Source organism: Octodon degus, unplaced genomic scaffold, assembly GCF_000260255.1.
Source record: "Octodon degus isolate 3935 unplaced genomic scaffold, OctDeg1.0 scaffold00216, whole genome shotgun sequence".
Lineage (NCBI taxonomy): Eukaryota > Metazoa > Chordata > Mammalia > Rodentia > Octodontidae > Octodon > Octodon degus.
The window spans coordinates 1,798,456-1,822,697 of NW_004524792.1; the positions used below are offsets into that span (position 1 = coordinate 1,798,456).

A 24,242-nucleotide genomic window follows, 5' to 3' on the forward strand; every position below is an offset into this window, starting at 1 on the left:
AGAATGTATGCAGTGTGTTAATTATTGAAACTGTCCTACCAATTTGATTTGAAACTGTCTCATTGCTATTTGTTTATCAATAAAATTATGGGAAAAAATAAAAAATAAAACTTTAGTAAGAAAAACAAAGGTTATTGCTCAGAATCTCAAACTGAAGAAACTAAGATAAAGAAACTTGACCAAGTTCACACAATGAGTATACAATGGAATCAACATGAGGCCTTCCTGAATATGCATGAAGTGTTAGTCAAAGAACAGAATCTAAATTCAGGAGTGATAACTAACCCTAACCTAAGAGGTATAATCAGAGAACACTGTGAATCCTTAAATTAAAAAATTATTAAAATAAAAGACAGATTGCTACACGCAGCACCCCAAAGAAAACCCCACTCATCTCTCACTTCAAACGCACCTATCCTATTGCTCTCATCCCTTTCTGAAGTACTTCTGGAGGTCCTCTTCTATGAGGGTCTGTAGCTGTGCACTGGAGCTACCTTCGTGTCCTCAGCTGATTCACAATGTTTGCCTTTTCTGCTCATTGTTACTTTGGTGAAGAGCAAGAGCTGCAGGGCGCCACCCCAGTGGATGAGATGGACGGGGATACTCTGACACTTTCAGGAGTCTGCCTTCCATTCAGCAGCAGAAGACACCAGATTTTGTACCACATCTGGTAAAGACACTCACAAGAGAGGACTTCATCTTTAAAAACTAAAAAAAAAAAATCTTATAAAATAAAATAAAGGACTTCAAGAAATGCTTCAAAGAGGCACAACTGATGAGATGAGCACATTAGAAGGGTGGGAGAATATTTAGAGAAGGATCAAAGGTAATGTGTCTTACAATAATAGACTTTTAAAATTCAGGCATTAAGGGCTGGTGAGATAGCTCAATGGAGTAAGTGCTTGCTTAGGCAAACAGAAACTGAGCTTCAATCCCTCGTACTGCATCCCATGCTGGTCCTGCCCCCTGGCACACTGAGCTGGAGACTCAGTCCACGCATGGTAGCACATGCCTGTAATCCCAGGGATAGGGAGGCCGAGAACCAGAGGTTCACTACAAGTCCAATCTATGCAGTGAGACCCTGTACCAAACACATAAAAAGTAAAATACAATAAAATTCAAGCTGTGTATTTGCTCACACCTCATATTCTTAAACTTCAGGTTTCCTTACAGACTACATGTTTGTAGGTAAAATGACTTGGAGACAAATCACTGGATAACTTGCCTTCTGCAAATTCTAATTTTTTCCAGCTAAGTACAGAAACACAGCCTCTTATAGAAAGCCTGTCTTGGAAAGCTTATTTCTATATGCACTGCAAGGTAAATATCCATTTAAAAATTACTGTTATTAATATTGTGATCTAGTACATGTTTAAGGAATTGTAACAGTATTTTTTCAAAGGATTAAAATATGTAGGAAAATTTAAGGTCCACCATAAAAGGTAAAGTATGCCAGTAATAGATCCTGTCATAGTGTCTGATGCATGACACATGAGCAATGAACATATCTTATAGCAATAAATAACCAAAATAAAAAACGTAAGTGTGTGAGAACTCATAGGGATTTTCTGGTTGAGGCAAACTGAGCAGCTCAGGTGATCATATACAGCAGGTACAGGATAAGCCTCAAATGCTAGAGGCAGAATTTTCTTCCAGAGCCACAGAAAGTGCAACTCTGAAACTTGTTAAAGTACAAATAAACACATTTCCAGATCCAAATACTGGTAGAAAGAATTTAGCTTGTGTGGTCACAAAAGGCCTCACAATACATAGCTCTCTTCTTGCTCCTCTCATATTGCAAATGATCTCATTTTCCTCACTGCTGAAAATTATTATTTTTAGATATAAATATTTACTTTAAAGTGACCTGGGGAAACCTTGTCTCTAAGTAAAATATGAAAAAACACTGTAGTGCAAAGAAATCACCCTGTGCTCAGTGCCCAGCCCTGGAGCATGAGAAGATGATCTGGATTATGGGATATTGTCTTCTTTCTCCAATGGATGAGTTCTCTGGGACAAAATCTGTCATCCTCTTGTTGACCCTCATGGCTGTGCTGCTGCAATGGCCCAGCTCACGGGACACACTTGCTGTGCTCTGGGAACTAACTTGACACAGCCCCCTTGGCCCCCAAATTGCTCTCAAGGCTGCAGATGAGTTCTGCCAGGTTATGTGGGCTGCTGGAATGTGCCCTAACCATCTAGTGGTTTTACCTCCCTCAGGCTGTCTGGAGATGGTCCACTTCAAGACAGAAAGCCTGAACCAGAGAAGAGCACATGAGCCTTGGCTGTCCTCAGATTTGCCCCAGTCATTCAGGGTTACAAAAATGTTATCTTTATTATTAATAAAAATGAAGAATCAGTCCTTTCTGCTTCCCTTTGTCAAATATGTCACTTTTTCTAATTTTTGTTTTCCTTTTTTTCTAATGTTGGCCTTTTTTAATGCTGACTTTTGAAGGGCAAAAGATTGCATTTTATCAGCTTTCTTTACATCCTTTTAATTTGTCTTACAAGATTCTTTACTTGGGAGAAACATCCTCCCTGTGTTTGAGAGTCAATTCATATAATAGGACATGGTAATTGCTGATGTTCCTGTTACATTTTTATACTTGTTACCCAGCTCTTATACTCAAGTACATAAATGAATTTCTGAAAACTGGAAGTCAACTAAATGTCATCAATTAACTTGAGTGTCCTTTTCTCTTCCTACAAACAAGGTCAACTTCCCACTTACCCCCCTGGCACATACAAACCATGAAATCCTTTTAAAGTTGTGAATGTGAAGCTCTCTCTCCTCTCTTAAATATGCATAAATAACAATGTAATAATACTCTCCAATGTTAGAATTTGATCAGAGACTTTCCAGCTTTACAATGGATCCATCTGTGTTCTTTTTATCCTGAATGTTGTTTTTGACACCACTTAGGAGGATCAGATAAGGAGAGTTTTGGGTTTAAATTTCTTCCTTTCTTCCTTCATTCCTTCTTTCTTTCTTTCTTGAAGGTTTTCTTTTTTCTTTGGTACTGGGAATTGAACTCAGGCAGGGGCTATCCCACTGAGCTATATTCCTGTCTCTAGGATTTAAAGTTCAAAGGGCAACAAATATGTATTTCTTCTATACACGTAGCTTAAGTAATCAAGGTGCCATGTCATTTTCCAGAGAATACCAATGTTTATAATCACATGTATTCAGTAGAAACTGTATTTTTCACTTTGTTCACTTCCCCCAGGATGGGAATATGTATGATGTTCTCTTAGGAGGCAGAGGTGGCTAGCTCTAGTTTCCAGTCAGCAATGAAATCACTATGGTAAGCAACTGATACTCTACAATATTCTCCATGTGAGCTATAATGTTTGATATATGGTGAGTAAATGCATTTTTGAGTTACAATATTTTCAATTTACCAATGATTTATTAAATGTAACCCATCCTAAATTGGGAATAATTTGTGTCATGGTTTGAGTTTTTTGCAAGAGAATAATAAAATACAGGGCACATTTTATAAGATTATTTTATATTGAATTATCCAAAGAATCATGCACGTAGAGTACAGGAAATCTGTTCACACACTAAAGACCAAAGAATCCAGCTGTGGGTGTAGATTCTAATATCCTGTATGAGTCCAGTTGAAGACCCAGAGCCCATTAGATGCCTAGAGCCCATGACGATGTCTCAGGCAGGCCTGCTTCATGGGGGTCTGCACTGGGAAGGCTCAAAGTCAGTGATGCAAGCTAGAAAGTCTGTGCCAGCAGGATGAAGGATCTGTGCTAGCAGGCTGAGGGATCTGCACTAGAGCTAGGAAGCAATGCCCAAGGTAAGCACCAGAGCTCCCACAGAAGTGCCATAGCTGTCCTCAGCAGCAATGAGAGCGCCAGCTCCTCTGAGGATGAGGATAGCAGCGGTCACATCAGGAAAGCCAAAGTGACAAGCTTCTCCCAGAGACTGCGATGTGCACCATCTTCCCCTCTGGAGCCAGGAAGCAACGCTCAAAGTGAGGACCAGTGCTCCCCCAAAGTGAACCACAGCCATCCTCAGTGACAAAGAGATCCTGAGCTTCTCCTCTATTTCAACAGCCAGCTCACCAGGAAAGCCAGGGTGACAACGTCCCCCAGCAGAAAAGCCCTGAGAACCAGCAGCTTCCAACAGCTCCCCAGCAGTTCTACAGCTTCCCTACTAGCTCTCAGCAGCTTCTCCAGTTCAGCCACTTATGCAGCTGGCAACAGTCCTCAGGTAGCCTCACATACACAGCACCGTGGTAGCTCAGCTCAGTGGGGTGTAACATGTTGACCACCAGCTGGCAACCCAGCACAATTTGTATATACTTTCAGATTGTTATTTCTATTATTTTATAAATCCTATTTTCATTTAAAAAGTAACCTGTGTACTTCTTAAATTGGATGTTCCTCATGAAATGCTAGGTCATATTAAAAAGGATTTGCCATCTGCTTTATCGTGCGGGCATGATCAGCTTTTTATTCTATACAGTCTCACTAATGTCCAATCACATGGACATGAAGATGATTGGGCAACCCCAGGAATTATATCTTCATGGATTCCATAGAGAAGTCCAACTTGATAATGACAGCTAAGAAGAATCCATGCCACTATTCTGACAGGAAGATGAAGTTAAAAAGATCTGACTGCACCAGCAATTCATGAAAATGATAGGCTAATTGAGGAAGCGAAGTGCAATCTCTTCTCTGCAGGAAATCACGGTTGAGAGGCCCTTGCTCAGGAGACAATGAGACACAATCAAATGACATTCAGTGTACTATGAATTAGGCATGTGAGAGCAGAATGACTTTCTCCATACCAACAAAGCCTCAGAAAATCCAGAATTTTATTGGCCACATTTTGGGATTGTTCTTCTTAAAGCAGCATGGATCTCCTTCTGGAAAGATTAAAGACTGGAAGCAAGTGTGATATTCAGATATTCAAGTCAAACTGATAAATATGTATAGGCTGTGTAGAAAATATTGTTTCATGTATAAGTAACTGGAATATTTAATTTCCAGATGTGAGGAGTATGTAATTCACACATTAATTCAAATTTTTAGGATTCATCCTAATAACTCAGATTTGCTTAATAAAGAATATAGTTATTGAGTGGTATGTAATTTTTGCTCCCGAGGAGCCAATTGCTGTGGCTAAGGAGTCATGAAAAACTACACCTTTCTTCTAGGGGTAGAAGTGTGAGATCTCCTTTCTTAAATGGCCACAATGTCTAAATAATAGCAGTGTAAAATGGTCTCGGCATCTCAAAGAAGGTGGAGGGTGGCAGATCACTGATAGCATGTGACAGCTCTGAACCCATCCTGGAGATTTTCATCTCAGACACTTGCTGAACTGTGATCTGCTTCTCAAGGCCCTCAGTCATGCCTGAATAGTCCCTACATGCTCAAAATAATAAAAAAAAGCCTGAAATTCTCAAATAAGAATTGGGTCATGATAAAAATCCAATGAAAGAAAGTTAGAACTTTGACTGCAAAGAATTTAAACTGAAAGAAAAAGCGATGTCTTACCTTTAATGCATTGTGTGCTTAGAACAATACCTGCTTGGATAATTACTGAGTGAATTAATGAGACCCCCTTAAAGAGAAAAGGAAGATTATCAGAACTGTCATAGTTGAAAGGCTATATTTAAGAAATTAAAGGAGGGGGGAACCCCTGGTAGCTGAAATTAACACTCTATGACTCATTGAACTATTGATTGAAGAGAGAATTTATTCACAGAACTTTTCAAATACAAACAAAATAGCACTTTATAATTCTTACAAAATGAATATTGAAATAAAAGTGGCACAGCATGTTACAATAATGGACAAAAGAAATCAAGATCTGATGACAGGAATATGACTCTCATTTTTCTCATATTTTCAATTAAATTCTCTCAGTGGACAGAAATTTTCCCCTTTTTTCATAAGAATATCATAGCAGAAGCTACTCAGAAATATTGCATATCTTTGAATAATACTGAAATATGAAGGCTTAATTCTACACACCTGTATAAACACTGAAACCATGATAAGACTATGAAGTTTATCCAGGATACAGAAAATACTGACAGAGTGACTTATTGGTCCATTTATTAGGTCTAATAAAGTGATAATGCTATATTTTCAGTCAATATTTTAAAAAATGAGAAACAGTGCAGTGCTAAACTTCCACTGCAGTCTGGCGATGATCTAGGTGTGTGTGGGAGGCGCGTGTGCATGGGTGTGCGTGTGTGCATGTACTAGTGTGCTTTCCGGACGTTGTCACCTACAGGGGACGTGTGTGGGGTACCCTGCTTCCCACTTGATACTGTCTCTGCTAGCCCTTTTGAGTCTCCCAACTCTTCACCTTTAAAAAACAAAACATAACAAAGACAAAAATCCTTGTTTGCATATATAGATTTGCTTTGTGTAAGTGTGTGTGTGTGTGTGTGTGTGTGTGTGTGTGTGTGTGTGTGTGTGATATACATTAACTATAACTTGTGGAATAGAGCTACCCAACACTCTGTAATAGTCTTAACCTTTGGTCCATTTGTCTCCATCATCTCATTCGCTCCATTTCTTCCCACAAATTTCTATGACTTTTTCTTCCTTTGTTCTCTCCTGATTCCACTGCATTTCATTTCCTTAGCATTGTATTGGATGGGAACTACTATTCCACCTTTTGAAAGTAGCGGGATACATTGGCCCCTTCGAGCCCCGGCAGCCTGTCTTCTCCTCTGCTTGTTGTTAGTGGCCCGTCTCAGTAGGGGTAGTGCTTCTGCTTCTTGCCCGAGAAGCAAGCCAGCCAGGTGCACAGCAGCATGGCCGCAGCAGCACCAGCTCCGGAGCAGTAGTAGGCCCAGCCAATCTCACACGTGCCTAGAGACAGAGGAAAGGGAGACAAACAAGGCACTGATGAGCGTGGACTGAAGGGCACTTTGTTGTTTCCTCCAGCATGTGTGTTCTGAAATACCTATTGAGAGTATGGTGCTCTTGCTCAAATGGAGTAATACACTGATGGTTATCTATAGGATAGGGAAAGCAAGAAAATTAGTGTGCATTTCGGAAAGAGGTCAAAATCTGTGATGCATGCCAACCAAGAACATAAAAGCCTATTGCTTTCTACTAATGTCCACAACGGCTAATGAAAAATAGGACTAGCCACAACCGGGAAAGTTGACATTGCAAATTCTAATTTAACACATCTAACCCAAATTTATATGCATCACAAAGTATTTCAGGTGGATATTCAAAATATATGCACAGTTCTTCTGCAAGAGGGCCACTAGAAAGAAAAGACTAATCTGAAGAATAGTAAGGAGACCCTTCCGAAGGAGAGTAAAGTGGAAACTGCAATTTACATGTATTGTAAAATGACTCACTGTTTACTGTCTGAACTGTGAAGCAAGAGCTCCCAGATTCTCCTGGGGTAGATGTCCACCTTAAATGGCTTTAACCATCATTTAAATAAGTGCATGATGAGCAGGGTCCAAATGAGCCCTGACTTCACAGAGTTGGACGATTAATAACAGTTAGACCCTCAATACCAAAGAATAGATTTCCTTTCTTATATTTCTTTTGTTGATTCTTCAAATAACATTGTGAGATGGAATGTTCTGGCAAAGGTGCCACAATTTACAGAAGTGGGTAGTTTAACCCAAATCATATGCCTATAATTATTAGTCAACTTAGAAAGGATTCAAGCATAGGTTCCAGATTCTAAACTATCAGAAGTCACTGAGCCCAAACATCCCATAAAGTGTCTTTCTGAATTGCTAGAATGAGTTTCTGCATTTGTGAACTTTAAAAAAAAATGGCATCCTAGTTAATCTTCTGGTGTGAGCAGTAAAGAAGTCTGCTATGTGCTTTATTAGAACTTGTCCTTTCTGTCCCCTCATCCACACGGCTAGCATTGTCAATTCCAATTCTTTTCACTTTCCTTGTCTTTCTACTCTCTGCTTCTTCCTGAATGCTGAGGTTCAAGCCCACAACATCACACATGATAGGCAAGCACCCTGCCCGAGCTACCTTCCCTCTAACGCTGCTTTGTGCACTCCTACCATCCTAACAGTGTTGTGCAGCAACCATTCTCCTTCCTTTCTCTCTTGCTTGCTTATACATTACAGTTAACACACGTGATAGAACACTTGGACTTCACAGCCATGGAGCACATAAACTGTAGACTGAAACCATGTCCTCTTTTCACAGGTCGATCATTTTTACCTTGTTCATCTGTAGAAAAAAATAACTTCTCTTCTTACAAATAATTTAAAAAGTGATTCAGTTTACAGTGCAAGTCTACTCCATCTCTTACTAGATGCTGGCAGGTGAGGTGGTCAGTACTTGCTCCATGTATGAGTGCACAGGCAAAGCGAGACACAGGTAAGTGACTGTGCTGCACAAAATTATCGAGTTCTCCTTGGAGTAAATACTAAAGTGTCAAATCCTCATAAGAGTGTGATGTGTTAGGTATATAAATATCGCCTGCTGCCTTTACCTTCCCGTCTTCCCAGCCTCTCCTAATACCACCACCAGCAGCAAAGCAGGTAGCTATCTTTTAAAAAGTAAATCAGATAAGTCATCCTTTTACTTAATACCCTCTACTGAATGGTTCAAGATCTGTCCCCCTGCTGTGGCCACTGGGGCATTCTGAACTGGCATCTCCCACTGCCTCAGACCTCACAGTCACCCTGTGCTTTGCCTTCTCTCTGGCCATAACAGCTTTCCTGTAGCCACATCAGCCTCACTGCTGGACCAAGAACTCCATGCTCCTTCTCTCTACCCAGAAAATTCCACCTCCATCCAGATCACAAGAGAATTTGCTGTTTCTCACATGGCACCTCTGTAAAAACACATCCCATGTCCACCTGATTCATCAGTCAATCTGTTCCCTGCTCTCACTTGATTGGCTTCATAGTACTTTCCATGGACTATAAAATACACTCGTGTGTGTGTGTGTGTGTGTGTGTGTGTGTGTGTGTGTGTGTGACTTCAGTCTCATGTCAAGAAGGAAAGCTTTCAGAAAAAGAGACTTCTATACATTTTGTTCCATGCTATACTCTCACCATAGTATCTGTCCACAGAAGGTACTTAGTAAATAATTACTGAATGAAAGTTCAATTTTAGCAAAACAAAACAAAAAGAAAGGGAGCAAAGCAGGCAGATAGTCCCTGAACAATAACAGTAAATCTTGAATTTTATTTTAAGAGTGACTGCAGTCTCTTTTTGAGCTTTTTTAGAGAAGTTCCCAAACCAAGGACGTATTTCCAGCCTCCTACAGAGTGTGTTACACATAACAGGATAATAGATTCCAAAAGGTCATCTCCACCTTGGAACAGGTCTCATGGGCACAGTGGCCTCCATTAATACTGATGGACAGGATAAGCATTTTTCAAGGGTAAAGGAGTCCCCCTTCATGAACCACATTTGCTGAAAACCATAGGCTACTGTGGCTGGGAGTCTAGAGAGCCATCTCTATTTTGAATTATTGTTTGACTAGATTAAATAAATCTAGGAGACAGAATGAATTTAAGGCAGCTAAGCGATGGTCAGTGGTTTAGAACCTTTCAAAGAGTCAGCAAAATATGTGGTCTACCTGTTCCACACAGGGCTCGTAGCACAGAATACAATCCATTGCTCATTATTCAAAGGTATTGACCTACGTGCAGTTTTACAATGTAACATGAAAAGCAGAGTATATAATTCTTTATTAATTATTATGCCCTTTATCTAGAAAAAGTAGCTGGTGAGGATATTTATTTGAGAATATTAAATGTGACAGTTAGCTACATGTAATAAAGATGAGAAAAGGAGCTGCTACAGAGTTGACCATCAGAGGATCAGAGAGAGAGAGGATTTTATTTCAAGGAAGCTAATAAAACAAGTCTAAACTTCAGACAGTATTAACTAGAAGGACTGCTGCTCATGGCACATGAACTCTATGATTCTTCTGGGTCCCTGTGCCAGCTCTGGGTTCTCATACCTCAGCTTGTTTGTGCTTTTCTCCTACCTCTGTTCCTTGCCAGCTCTTCAGAGGACCCTTCAGCCAAGGGAGACAATCTTCCCCACCCCCCTACAGCTACAAAGCATGACCTGTAGCCAGGATGGACTCAGCACTGTCGGGAGTGTGAACTCCCAGTGGCTTCCTGCCTCCAGGTGGGACAGATGCTGCCATCTAAGGAATGATCCAGCACACCTGCACATTCCAGGGGAAACCGCCCCTCAGGGCACACCCTTGCTCAATCTCTACCCAACTCTACTTTCCCATATCCTTCTGGTTTCTCCTTGGCACACTTCCTTCATAGCCTGAACCAAAGTCTTCATTGCAGAGGATGGCATTCTGGGGAACAAGATCTAAGGCAGCAGTGACTAAATGAAGCCTCAATCAAATGGTTTTGCAAGTTTCTTTCTTGACCCCACTCTCCTCCTGCCCATCCAGGCATTGGTAGCTCCAAGGGACTCAGAGCCAGGGCAGAGCCTTCAGCAGCAGCAGCCACACACACTCCCTGTGCTATGGTCTTCCTGCAGGCAAATCTAGCTCCCTGTCTTGCTCAGTAGGGAACTGGAGTTTCTAGTCATTATGTTTTGGTATTGATTTATTAATCTTTAGTTCTAAGGATTGTACACGGTTAATATTGAGCCACATAGTCATTTTCCCTTTTAGATAGGGTCTTGGGTAGGCTGGCCTGGAATTTGCAATAAGGATGTACCACTATGCCCAGCCAGGCTGCATGTATGTATCATTCTTGTATGTATCATAAAACACATGGTTAACTCATCCTTCTGATGCTCTATCAGAGGAAGCTGAACAAAAACTAAATAAAGGTTATTAAAATGTTGGACAAGTTAAGAAAATATGGCCCCTGCTGCACATATATTCAAGTTTACATGTATGATTTACATATAAACACATTTACTCACATTTTGTGATTGAAATTCAGAAACTAATTAAGGGGCAAAATGAGCAATTAGTGTTTAACATGACCTAAAAGTATTCCTATATTGTAGAAATGAAGACTTTCACTTATTAAGTAATTTATGACATAAATAATGATTAAATCAAAAGTGTTAATATGGATTTGCTCTAGGATTTTTAACTAAATACAAATATGGCATATATATATATATATATATATATATATATATATATATTAGCTTCAAAAAGTTTGAAAAAGAGTACAGATATACAGACACACTCTTTGAGAAGAAATAGTCATGATTAGGCTATTAACAGCAAGAAATTGCAGTAGAATTTAGGCAAATTTAAAGAAATACTAAGCGTCAAAGCCCTAATTACTGGCTCCTTCTCTTGCTAGCCTGCTCTTCCCTCCTTCTACCTGCCTTTTCCCTCCCTTAAATCACTCATTGATTCAAGAAATATTTATTGAGTGCCTGCTTCAACTAGGGTTTACCAGAGGCTGGGATCTTGGTTGGCCACAAAATGGATAGAATCCCTGTGCTCAAGGAGCTTATAGTCTGGCCAAGGAACTAAATAATAAACAATCTCATATAATTCTCATATAATTATATAGTGAAAAATTTGATACAAGCTTTGAAGAAAAAAAATCCAAGGTACTAAGGATGCTAATCTCAGGGAATCTATGTGGTGTGCTCGAGTCAGTGACTGAATGCCTTCAATTAGACGTAAAATGGAAGAGCCCAGGGGATAGCTCAGTGGCACAAACACCAGCCTGGCAAGCACAAGGCCCTGAGTTAAATTCCTGGTCCAAAAAAAGGGCAAAATTTAAGCATCAATCCAGCAGATGAGCAGAAGCAAGTCAAGCATGAATTCAGAGAGTCTGGGCCAAGGGAAGTGTAATAGAGGAATGTAGACAAATTCATGTCAAGTTAAAAGTGTCACTCCAGCACTAATGGAAGCCATTCAGGGTACGTATGGAACAAGAGAAGAAAAAGCCTCACTCCAGTGTGCAGCCCTGCATGGACCTTGGTATAACCACATCCAGAGGTCGAGAGCTTGAATCCTGAAAAATTTTTCCTCAGCATTTTCATTTGCCTTGTTGGCTAGAACCATGAGTCATACGGCAATCACAAACTTAAATCCCTGTCACCTGTTTGCAGTGGTATATGCGCTGGATACACAGCAGTAAATAAACCCAGGTCTTTGGGCTCATGAAGTTTATTTTCCAGGGAGTATTACTCAAATCAGTAGCATCACTTTAAATCATTCTTCGTATATTAATACATTGTATAGAAACTCAGTTCTATGAAATAAACCAGAGGTAAGAGATTTTTTTCCAAGACATAAACATAGAAGTCAAAAGTCTGGAAGTCTATGAAGAACTGGGTCTAACAGCCATCAACTTGGTATTGTACCTGGAACTTTTTCAAAGGAAAGGGAATATTTTTCTTTCTCAGCATTGTTAAAACTTGCATGTTCCACTACAAAAAAATTAGCACTGTGTTTTACAGTCATAGAGAGAAATGCCTTTCTAGATATTTTAAGCTATTAGGAAAGAAGCGATTTTAAACTTCTCTGTTTTAAATAGTATGATAGTCTATGAAATGTAATGGCACTAAATGAACCTGGGAAATACAAATACGGAGCTCTTCTCTCATTGACTCTCTGCTCCCTGCCTTGGCAATAAATGGCTGTTATTATAATATGAACAGAAAACATTTTTACCAGAGGGTAAGTTTTGTCTGTGATCTTTCAGGAAATTAGAGAGACAAATCTGTTTCAACTTTCCCTTTTACTCTCTGTAATGCTCTATCAAACAGGATTCCAAGCTTGCTTGCTTGGTAAATTACTGCTTTCAACAATAGGAAATACTCTCTTGACAGATAAAATAGAGGTTAATGGGACAGAAAGCAGCACGCCCTGGCACTGCAAAGGCACAGTGGCAGCGTTCCAGGGCAGCTCCCGAGTGGAGGCAATGTGATGTGGGGTACGGTAGATTTCTGGTGGGGGCTCAAATTAGTTTTTAATGCAGATTTTGGAAGTAAAAGAAGCTGAAGAAAAGCTACAAAGAACTCTGCCTTCCACACGTAACAATGGACGTGCAGTGATGTCTCCATCGTTTCAGGACTCGGCAGTTTAACTTCTGCCTTTTCGTCAATTTGTTCAATTAATGTTTCAGAGCCTAATGTGTGACTGTGCTTCATGTCCATATTCTGGTGCTCAGTACGAAGCCTGAGCCACTAAAACATTGATACACATTCGTGGCATAAATAGATATATTAGACACTGTACTTGTGTGGAAACTAGAAATCCAACGTTAAAAATTATGTAAGAGCCGTCTTAATCGCTGTGTGAGGGGCTAAACAGTCGGAAGGAGGTGCTTCATTTAATCATTTTCCTCCATGATTCTTTTTGGAGATTGGAGACACAAATCTATCCATACGTTATCAATGAGTCTGCACCTTGCGGAGGATGAAATTGAACTACATGAAAGTTAAGTCATCTCCCCAGTATCTCAAGTAAATGTGAAGCTTGAGTTTGAACTTGGATCAAAACGATTCCAGAACTTTTTCCTATGGTCAGATAATATGTAAGGAAGATCAAACTATAATGTATTTTTCTCATTTCATAGATAGTAATTGTCTTAGATAAAACTTTCATATCACCCCCCCCAGTATTTTATCTTGCCCCTTGGCTTTTGCTAATCTTAAAAGACTTTGCATCCTATAGTCTTATTATTAAATGTCTACCTCTCAGGTGTGCCTCCTCATTTCCAGAGCCAGAACTCCTGGCAAGCCCCTCTACACTAGAGGATGTGGGGAGGTGAGGTCTACAGAAACTTGTTTGAAGAAGGCAGGTAGCAGATGTTGACTGCCTGAGAATCCTGCTCTGAACACACCCCCAAATGAGTGCTTCCAAAGGAGCTCTGACTATCTCAGCCCTGTATGAGGAAGGGCTCCAGGACTGGAGTACATTCCTGCTCCCTTTCCAGGTTGCTTTCCATGCAGGTCCTCAGCAACTTGGCTGTAGTCACCATACCATACCCTATCTCACTATATCTACAGACCCCACTAAGGGCCCTCCATCTCCTAAGTCCAACACAAAGTGGGCTAACTCAGCAACTCCTGTCCCCTAACTGCATGCCATCTGTTATGGTTGCATACCATTTAATTGCTTAATTTGAACACCCCAAAAGGTTCCCTGTTCTTAAAAACTTTGGTCCACAGAGTGGCATTAATGGGAGATACTGAAATGTTTGGGAAGTGGGGTTTTCTAGGAGGTCCTTGGGTCAGTGGAGACATGCCTTAGCAGGGGACTGTGGAAGCCCAGTATCGCTTCCTCTCTGTGCTCTTGTCCACAATATAATTACATGCTTCTTCCCTGCTTTCCTTTCCTGAACAGGGCTGCCCAGTCTTGGGTGTGAAACTCTAAAACTTTTAGTTCTATAAAGCTAGTGGCTTCTTACGTGTGTGTGTGTGTGTGTGTGTGTGTGTGTGTGTGTGTGTGTGTGTGTGTAAAGCTGGCTGGTACACCAGCTGTCACAGGGTCTTCATCTATGCTGTGTCTTTTTCTTCTCTATAATTTTAACTAAGCTCCACAAATCTCTAGCTCACTTCTCTTTCTCCACGATAGCATGGCTGAGCTCCCAGCATGCCTTGTGACCACACATTCCAAGTCAGGGCACAATAAGCTAACTGGCTTCCTTAACTGAGGCACAGGTCAGGTTGAGGATGCAGCTCAGTGGCGCAGCACTTACACCAGCCTGTGCATTTAATGCTAAGAACACATTTAGAAATTGTTTATATCTTAATAAAACCAGCCTTGGTCAAAACTAAGCAATCATATTATCTTTTATGCTCACTGCTTTACCCATGGAAAAGGGGAAAGGATCAAAGGAAAAGGAAAATTATTTCTTTCACCATAAATATCACAGACAAAATTTCAGTTGGTCCTTGTCCTCCTTAATAAATTCCCGCATTCCTCTGCATAACCAGACATTTCCTGCATATATATTAAGATGAAAAATCAAAGCAACATGTCTTGGGACCAACTCCATTTGTCCTTTTGTAAATTCAAAGAACAAATGTGTCCTTAGTAAAAAATAAACAGTTATTGAACCTTTGACCTAAAACATACAACGACTTTAGTTCAAACTTTGAATGGAACAAGTGTAAAAACCATACCTCATGTATCTGGAAAGAGAAAGGGAACAGCTATACTTGGTTAATAGCCAGAAAATACAGAGTTAAAGAATCTGAGAGACTAATGTGAGGTGTGGCTCTTATAAACCTCTTTTACATTATTACTGGAAATGTAAAGTCTGATTGATTATCAGAGTTATCTTGTACACAGCTGCCAGGGCTCCACTTATATTATACTCTACATACTTCCTAGATGTGCTCTAGACAGTGCTGTCCTCAAATAAATAGTAAGAATGGGACTCTGCTTTCCCCATACTGCTCCTTAAGAACAAGTGGTGAGGAGATATAGTGGTGAAATCCTCCAAATCCCAAGTCTGTTTACAGAATATTCTAGAAGGTGCTGTCCATCTTATACTCTAAGGTGAGTGGGCTCAGCATTTCTCTTCCAGAACCACCCTTGACTCTAGTCTGTGAAGTTGAGTAGATCTTTCCAACTGTCCCTGTCAGGTTTAGGAAACTGAAAAACAAGACTTAGAGTCTCTTCACAGTTGAATATAATTCCTCCCAACCCACAGTGTATGCCTCAGCTTAGGACATTCTCCCTGGGAGCAAGTCATGTTTAAGAGACTTCCCTTACCACACACCTTCACTGCATGCCCAGCAACTGGGTATGGAAAGCCAAAATGTATAATACAGGTATATCCACTGGTGGGGCCTGATATCTTCAAACTACAGCATTATTAAGTATTCTCTATAATCACAAATGTTAAAGGAGCAGGGATTTATCTGGGAAAGAGAAGATGTGTATCTGCAAAGAGCTCACAATAGCACTGTTTGTGTCCAAGGAGATATGTTAGAGTGAAGTTGGATGGGACAATATATTTCAGCCTTGAATATTTTCCAGCACAGCTTAATTCATTCTGCAATGTGAAGGGAAAGAATGAGAGAAGAAAACAACACAGAAGAGAGCACTTGGAGCAATGACCAGCTGTTCAAACACTGTACTCAAATACGAGTAGGTGTTATACAGGTCTCACATTTCAATTTAAGAAAACCTAACTGAAGAACAAATTAATTCAACTCTATTCAATAGTATAAGTTTCCCATAGAAATTTTGCTGAACAGCCATAATTTTGATTTGTTCTGTCATGTTTCTCTTGTTTCCAAAGAAATACTTTAGCTCCACCCTTGAGAGAGTGAGGACAAAGAAAATGAAAAGTTTTGCCCAGTTATTAGAACTGTTTATTGTCCCGGCAGGAAATGGTGTGAAGGACCATCAACATAGGAATTCACTGGAGAGAGCCAACATGAGGTCTCAGAACTGTAAGACTGCTCAAGCCCAGGAGAGTACAGGACAGAGTGAAGACACTGGATTCCACTTAGGGTTCAGTAGCCCGAGTACAAGTCATACACTAGGGTAATGAAGATGGTACTATTCATCTTTATTTTTACTATTATTAAAACTTTCCTCAGATATTAATATTTGCTAACAATGTGCAGGCTTGGACAGCAATGTTTCTAGAAAAACTTTGGTGCATCTAGAGATTCAATTTGAGTTAATTTGAGAGATGCTGGGGGTTCAACCTAGAACCGTGCGCATAATTAAATAAGCACTCTGTTCCTGAGCCATGCACCCAGCCTTGAAGATTTTATGCTTGGAAAACTTTTAAGCACAAAGAAAGTCCACAATAAGTAAGTGAAAAATACATTACTTTTCTTGTATTAATAATTCTGTCTGTTAAATACATTAATATAAAGTCTATAGATTAGAGTATTGAACCAATATTAATTTTTCATTTTTGCTAATTTTACTATTAGATAAAAGAATGTTATTTATTTATTTTTGTACTTTAGGGAAGTCTCTACAGGGTGTTCATGGTCTCACTACTAGATTGGACTTGTAGTGATCCACCTGTTTATAGCCTTCCAAGAGCTGGGATTATAAGAGTGAGCCACCACGCCCAGTCTCAATTGCTGTCTCAGTGTGCCCTGGGAGTGGGGCCGGCATGGCAGGCTCTGGGATTGAACTCACAGCCACTGAGCCTGCTTGCAGGTGCTTTAATCCCCTGAGCTATTTGGTCAGCCCAAGAATGTTATTTTTAGCCTGGGGTTGGAAGATCATCATATCTGGGAGGGAAAGAATGGGGTAGGAAGGAGGTAGAGAAGGTAAAGCAAATGTGGTCAGTATAACAGGGGAACCTGGATACAGGATATATAAGGATTCTTTGCATTATTTTTGCAAATTTTCTGTGTATCTTAAATCGAAATTAAACAAATTTAAATAAATGCAGACATAAACATGTATATGGATGTATTTGTAGAAATAAAACTAGGGAGGGACTTTTATAAGTGTGAGTAAAAGTGAGACAGGATAAAAGAAAAAAAAAAAGTAGAAAGGAGACTAGGAAACTGCAGCTCAGAGCCTGAGCAAAGCTCACTATCCACATCTGTACTGCAGTATCTTTTCTCCCTAGGCTTGTTTATGCTCTGAGGCTTTTTTTTTTCTTCCAGGCCCACCATATGCAAATCCCCTGAAGCTTCTGTAAGTCCATAAATTAACTTAGTTGATAAAAAAAGAACAGCAACCTGAATGTCAATGAAACAGGTTCAGGTGGATCAAAGCCTGTTTCAGGCAAAACACCTTACATCATGTATCCTGAAGGATGCCTCCAAGACCAGAGACAGCCCTGGGGTCCCTCTCTCTGGAGTGTCCTCACTCTATCTTCTCTAAGTATGTACTTCCTCAACTCTGTCTGATAATTCTGCTTATGCCTCTCACTGATATGACTTGAAATTATTTTTCTGTGACAGAAGTACAAGAACTTATTCTATGGTTGTGGGGGCTTGGGTCTGAGGTACCCATCTTTCCTTTGTGGAACCTCTGACTCTGTCCAGTGACACAGGAAGCAGGAAATCAATAGATATACTGATCATATAGGCTGCAAAATGAGAAACTGTAACAGTGACATTTCCTGCCCCTTATGGTGGCTTGCCAACTGCTAGTCAACTTGTTACACCCAGTTGAATTGCGCTATCATGGTGCTGGGTTCAGGAGGCCCAGCTGAGGATTGTTGCCCGCAGCATAAAAGGCAGAGCTGGAGAAGCTGTTGGGAGGCTGTTAGGAAAGCTGTTTGGGAGCTGTTGGAGCTGTTGGAGCTCTTGGAAGCTGCTGGTAGCTTCTGGTTTTCCTGGCCTATTCTGCTGGGGGACATTGTCATGCTGGCTTTCCTGATGAACTTGGTTGTTCTCACTGGAGGAAGGGATCAGGATCTCACTGCTGCTGAGGATGGCTGTAGTATCTTTTGGGGTAGCTCTGGTTCTTACTTTGAGTATTACTTCCTGGTTCCAGCACAGACCCCTCAGCCTGCTAGCACAGATCCTTCATCCTGCTGACACTTTAGACATTTTATCTTACTGACCTTTGGGCCTTCCCAGTGCAGATCCGTGAAACTGGCCTGCATGACACATTATTGTGGGCTCTAGGCCTCCATCTGGACTTGTGGGAGGCATTGTTAGGAGCTCTAGGTCTCCCACTGGACTCACGCAGGGTATTATTGTAGGATCCAGGCCCTGAGCTAGATTCTTTGGCCTTTAGTGTGCGGACAGGTTTCCTGCAGTCTATGTGCACTATTCTTTGGGTGACTGATTATAAAATAATCTTATAAGATGTATCCTGTATTGTTGTTCCCTTGCAGGATGCCAAGCTTCAACACCCCCTCACACCTTTACTTGGGGTTATGGATGAAGCCCAGGACCTCACATATGCTAGACTAGCACTCTGCCACCGAATGACATTCACTAGCCTACTGATCATTTTCTGTAGTTTTCCTAATGAAAATATTCACCGGCCCTCTTGCATTCCATTTGCAAATCTGTAGAGCGCAGTGTGCACAGGGAGCACGCTCACTCAGGTGGGCTGCTCTCTAACTGCATCTTCTCTAACACAAACTCCATCCCATTCCTAACAAGGATGCACAGTCTACAAATCAAACCACCTCAGTAAGGATGACACTTTAGCGTGAACTTTGCAATCTGACTACGATGCTGCATGCAGGACCTATGTGGCCAGAATGCCATCCATCTTCTCCAGATGAAGCCCCATAGAGGCCCGGAGCAGCACATGGGGACACACTGGGCCCATTCTCCTCACAAATGCTTCTGCCCTGGCAAGACAAGTGGTTCCATATTCCACATGGGAAACAGTATTTCCTTTGGAAGAAAAGGAGTTTTTCAGCAGATACATTTGAAAGATTTTCTACAAGCAAAGCATATGCTCCAGAAAGAAAGACTACAGGATTTTTATGTGCAATCAAAGTGGTCCCCAGGCAGCTCCAGCTGTGAATGCTGCAGGCAAGAGAGGGAGGCATGAGGGGTGGGGAGTCGGGGATTACTGTGAAGGCATCAAACCTAAACTGGACACAGTCTCCTTTAAATTCAAGCCTTGTCGAGAGCCAGCACATTGCAGCTCCATTTCCATGTCCTTCTGACTTTATCCTCCTCTTGTCTCTGCTTTCAAGTGTATCCCAGTGCCACAGACTCTGGACTCCTGGGGACCTTGGAGAAGGTCAGTGGGTCAAGGGTTGGCAATCTTATTCTGAAAAGGGCCAGACAGTAAGTATTTTAATTCAAAAATAAAGAACAAATAAACTCTACTGTTTTAGTGCACAAGCCAAATGAATGTATGATCACGGCTCTGTTTCAGTAGAATTTTCTTTACAGAAACCATCAGCTCTAATTTGGCTCAGAGTCTCCTGAAATCTAGCCAGCTCCTGTGTTTTACTCATGAGGATGGCATTGTCCAGGACACTAAAGTGACTTCCCCAAATCTCTTGCAAATGTTCTTTTCAGCAAATGACTATTTTGCTTTATTTACAATTTGTTATTTCACAGCTCCCAAACTAAAGCAGGCTGGTGTTGCTGGGGTATATTTAACCAAAAAGCTAGTCCTATTTTGGTAATCAGTACAAACACTACTTAGATAGTTGCATACATTTAAAAAAATAATTTCACATGTGCAGAGCAAAGAAATGTAAAGTTGAGGCAGAAAAATAAATAAAAAACCTCTTTTGTCAACAAAGCAAAACATCTGGACATAGAGTGGGCCCTCATCTCTGCTGGATCTGTACTGCAAACTCAATCTCCTGTGGATTGAAAGCATTCCCCTAATCTGTATCTAAATTGAACATGCACAGAAATTTCACCATGTTATTATTCCTTACATGCTACAGCTCAAGGCCTATTTATATAATATTTAGGTAGGATTATGTAATAGAATCAATCTAGAGATTATCTGTCATGTCTGGATGTGTTGCGTTATCTGCAAAGATTGCTATTTTATATAAGAGAATGACACATCCTGTGGGTGGGTATTCAGAAGGGGTCCTGAGCCAACCCTCTTCAGATGCTAAGGTACGACTGTGCATGTCACATCAGTATTAGTAAACCACTGGTGCAGAAGAAACTGAGATACAGCAACACGAGCAAGGGTTGTGTCACCAGAAAGGACAGCAGATGCACCTCATCAAGAAGACCTGGAAACTGGACACCCACATGATGCTGCTGGGTGTGACTATACAGGGGCAAATGCTTCTCCACCTCCTCTTGCACTTTGGCGTTTAGATTTTTTCTTTTCACGCCTCACCAAAGTACTCGTTTTGCCTTCACTCAGATCCATGGAGGTGCCTTCCTGCTAAACTTTACATTGAATCAAAGCCTTGCATTACTGCATCTCAAGATTCTGGTAAGAATGACACAACTATAAAAAAAAAAAAAGATGACAAAGATTCTTTGCCCATTTAGCAATCTCTCAATGCAAACGAATGTCAAAGAAATAAAAATAACCCCCGTTCATCCTAATTAAATTTCAGTGTAAATGTTTGAAAAGTAGGACAAGAGAGACAGGTTCTGAATTTTTTCTGTTCCAACCAATCAAAAGGACCACTGTTGTGCAACCCACTGGGTTCATTTCTTTAATATGTGTGTTAATGCCCTTACACATAAAGAGCAGTTTACCCTTTGTCTCTGTCAGCACACTTGATATTGTTTCTTGCTCTTTAGCACTGAAACCATCCTAACAGCTTCACTACAGAAAATCCACTGTTAAGATGACGCTGGGTCTATATCCAGGAACAGAGTTGCCTTTGTGTTCACACTGTGAACTGACACAGAATCCCATGTCCACGTGGGGTTGCTAAGATAACCAGCAGGGCTTTATTGAGTGTGGGGTGATAAAGTTTATCCTTTAGTTTCTGTCCATAGGTGCTATTTATAAGGCTACGATGATCTGAAACAGCTCTTTCAGTGGTCGAAGACACAAAAGAAAATAAGGAAAACCTAGTCTGTCTCTGGGTGTTGCTCTTCAGTGTGCCCTGGGGCTGTGGCCAATTTTCCAAAAACTAGTGGGAAGCAATAATGTGTTAAATAGGGATGACATCTGATGTGCCCTCTCTATCTGCATCTCACATTTCCATTGGCCACCATGCGGCCTTTGGAATTTCTTGGTGTCCAGTTAAGCTGGACTGTGTCACAGCAGCAGGGCTTTGATGTTTGGTCACCTACCTTCAGGCTAAGAGCTTTCCTTTGATGAACCCTCTTGGTTTGTAAAGCAGCTATTGGGAAGAGAACTAAATACAACTCGGTCAAGCTCAACTTTGTGATATTTTCTGGTAAATTCCAATACCTGATAGAACAATGCAGGAGACAGAGGTAGCGAGTCTTTCAAGGCCTCCTTTCCAAGTTACAAGGAGAGAAACACTCAGACCAAATCCTGACACACATAGAAACACTTATTTAACAAACAGCTACCAAAATAGCTTATCAACCTCTCTGGAATTGTGGTAAATTCTAATTTTCATTCTCTTTCCATCTCTGTCTGTCTCAGTCTCTATTACTCTTTCTCTCTAAAATCTTCCAAATAAAAGACTAAAAACAGATGCTTTTGGGGATGATCAAGCCCATTCTTAAGAATGCCAGCAATAAGGCCAGAGCTGGTATGAGCCATGAGAGTTGCCCAACTGTCCAAGCACTAAAATAGGCACCTCTGAACTGGCAAGGAAATAGCCATTGGCACCCAGTTTCTCCAATGCCTTACTTTTCCTTTGTTCTTTTGAAGATGGCAGGAAATCACTGCTTCATGAAACCCAAGACTTACTGTCTGGCATAGCAGGGCCCCACGGAACACCGCTTCAGTACTGCGGCCAGCATGTGCTTTATCTCAGACTGTTCAGAGCTGTTCTCAGACTGTGACATTTTGCTCGGTACATATTGTGAGTATCACTCTGACTTAGAATAATGGCTCTAGGCTCAGATGGAGGCTTCTGTCCTGTCAGGCAAAGATACAGTGCATCGCTTGCTACTTCAGCAACTACAGTTGTGAGAACCTTTAATGTCACAATGGAGTCCATTTTTAAGCATCAGTCATGCTAAATACTAAGACACTAATCTCACTAATAAAAATCCATTTCTGACAACTGCTCTGCCAATTAATAAACTTCTGTGTTGGTCAAGGTGCACTGCAGTGTGCACTTGGGCTGCAGATTCCCCTAAATAACAAACACATGACATTATCTATGTTGAAGAATTTTTATATGATTTATAAGCATTGGTACAGTGGTGTCAAGAACTGCAAACGGCTTGAGATTTTAGTCACAAGCTGGGGCTGGGAAGATAGCTCAGCAGTCTAAGCACCTGCCTGGCAAGCACAGGGGCCCTGGTTCAATCCCTGGTACCACATGCTGTGCTGGCCCCAGAACCCTGGACTCACTAAGCTGGCCACTGAAACCGGGGGTGGTGGTACACGCCTGTAATCCTAGCACTAGGGAGGCTGAGACAGGAGGATCACTGTGACTCTGAGCTGGGTGGCAAGACCCTGTACTAAATACATAAATAGACAAATAAGATCACAAACTATCAAGTTAGAACACTATAACCTCATGGGTATTAGCAAGCAATGGGAGTCTCCCTAATTAAACACTGTGTTCCTCACACCCAGCTGGGGAGCAGATGAGTCTAATGCTGTGTCCATCCCCTTGCCTCCTGCAGTCCACAGGGCTGAATCAAACATGGTGGGTTTGTGTTCCAGTTAAAGGGCCCCAAGCTTAGGAAACTTGACTCTTCTGTCATGGGCTCCAAGAGAATCCACCTGATTCCCACCCAGAGGGAGGTAATATTTATTTTACTGGACAAAACAACCTGGCCTCTGCTGTCATTCAAGACTGTAGTATATGAACATTTTGAAAAGATCCTCAGGAACAAAGTGCTGTGTGAGAAGAGGTGCTGACATGTGGGAGTCAAGGAGGCTGGTCTCCAACAGCAGCCCGAATCAAACCGGCTCTGGCCCAAAGAGAAAGCAGATTCAAGTCACTAGGAAGGTTGACTACTCATTTGCAAAGATACAACTTTACTTTACACTTGCACACAGTGGTACTTATTTGTGTAGTGCTTATTATAAGCAGGGATACGTGTTCTTTTCATAGATGATAAAGCCAAGACAAAGGGGTTTCACAGATTCCCAGATTTCTGAGGATTGTTGGGAGAGTAGGTCTAGTAACAGGGTATTTAAATTTTCCCCAATGTTGTTTTACAGAGGTTCTAAGCATTCAGATATCAGAGATAATAATTAAAAGCTGAATGCTAAAAATCACATACCAGCTCACTAGTTTCACAAATTCTCTGAAAGCTACCAATAAACTATGGGTCCCTTGAAGGCTCTGGGGACCTTAAGTTGAATTAAATAGGTTACCATAACACTGAACTAATTCAACAGTGTCATCTAAATACCTGATGTAACTCAAAACAGTCTATTTAGCCAGGTATGCAGCTGATGTTTCCAGCTCTCCAAAGGAGGACGCCAGGTCAGGAAGTTTAAAACATGGTGGTCAAAGCATACAAAAGCCAGTGCTGCAAAGGTACACAGCCATATGGACAGAGAGCAGAGCAGTCTTCCCTTAGAGCAGGATTCCACAGTGATTTATAATGATTAGAAAAGACACAAATTAGAAGCAAGGAAATAAAGGCATAATTAATAACAGCAATTGCTGATGGCATGATAGAAAACTATGGCCAAACAAAAGCAAACCCCAAATGAAGTAAAAAATTCCCCTTCAATCTTGGTAATTTAGTGAAAGAGCAAAAGCACTGTCCCAATGTCCACAGCAGTTAGGAAAATCTAACCAGTAACAATGAAAGGGCTTGTTTATGTTTTATATATT

The 24,242-nt window shown here is 40.9% G+C and overlaps 1 protein-coding gene across 1 annotated transcript in view; it reads right to left on the reverse strand.

The window, feature by feature from the left end:
• Nucleotides 1-5,713: 5,713 nt before the first annotated feature.
• The window catches only part of Lhfpl6 (LHFPL tetraspan subfamily member 6), a 256,212-nt gene continuing 237,683 nt past the window's right edge, over nt 5,714-24,242 (reverse strand). The window contains exon 4 of the mRNA XM_004645046.2: nt 5,714-6,852. Within this exon, the coding sequence (XP_004645103.1) occupies nt 6,734-6,852 (119 nt within the window). The 3' untranslated portion in view covers nt 5,714-6,733. The remainder of the gene's footprint in view (nt 6,853-24,242) is intronic.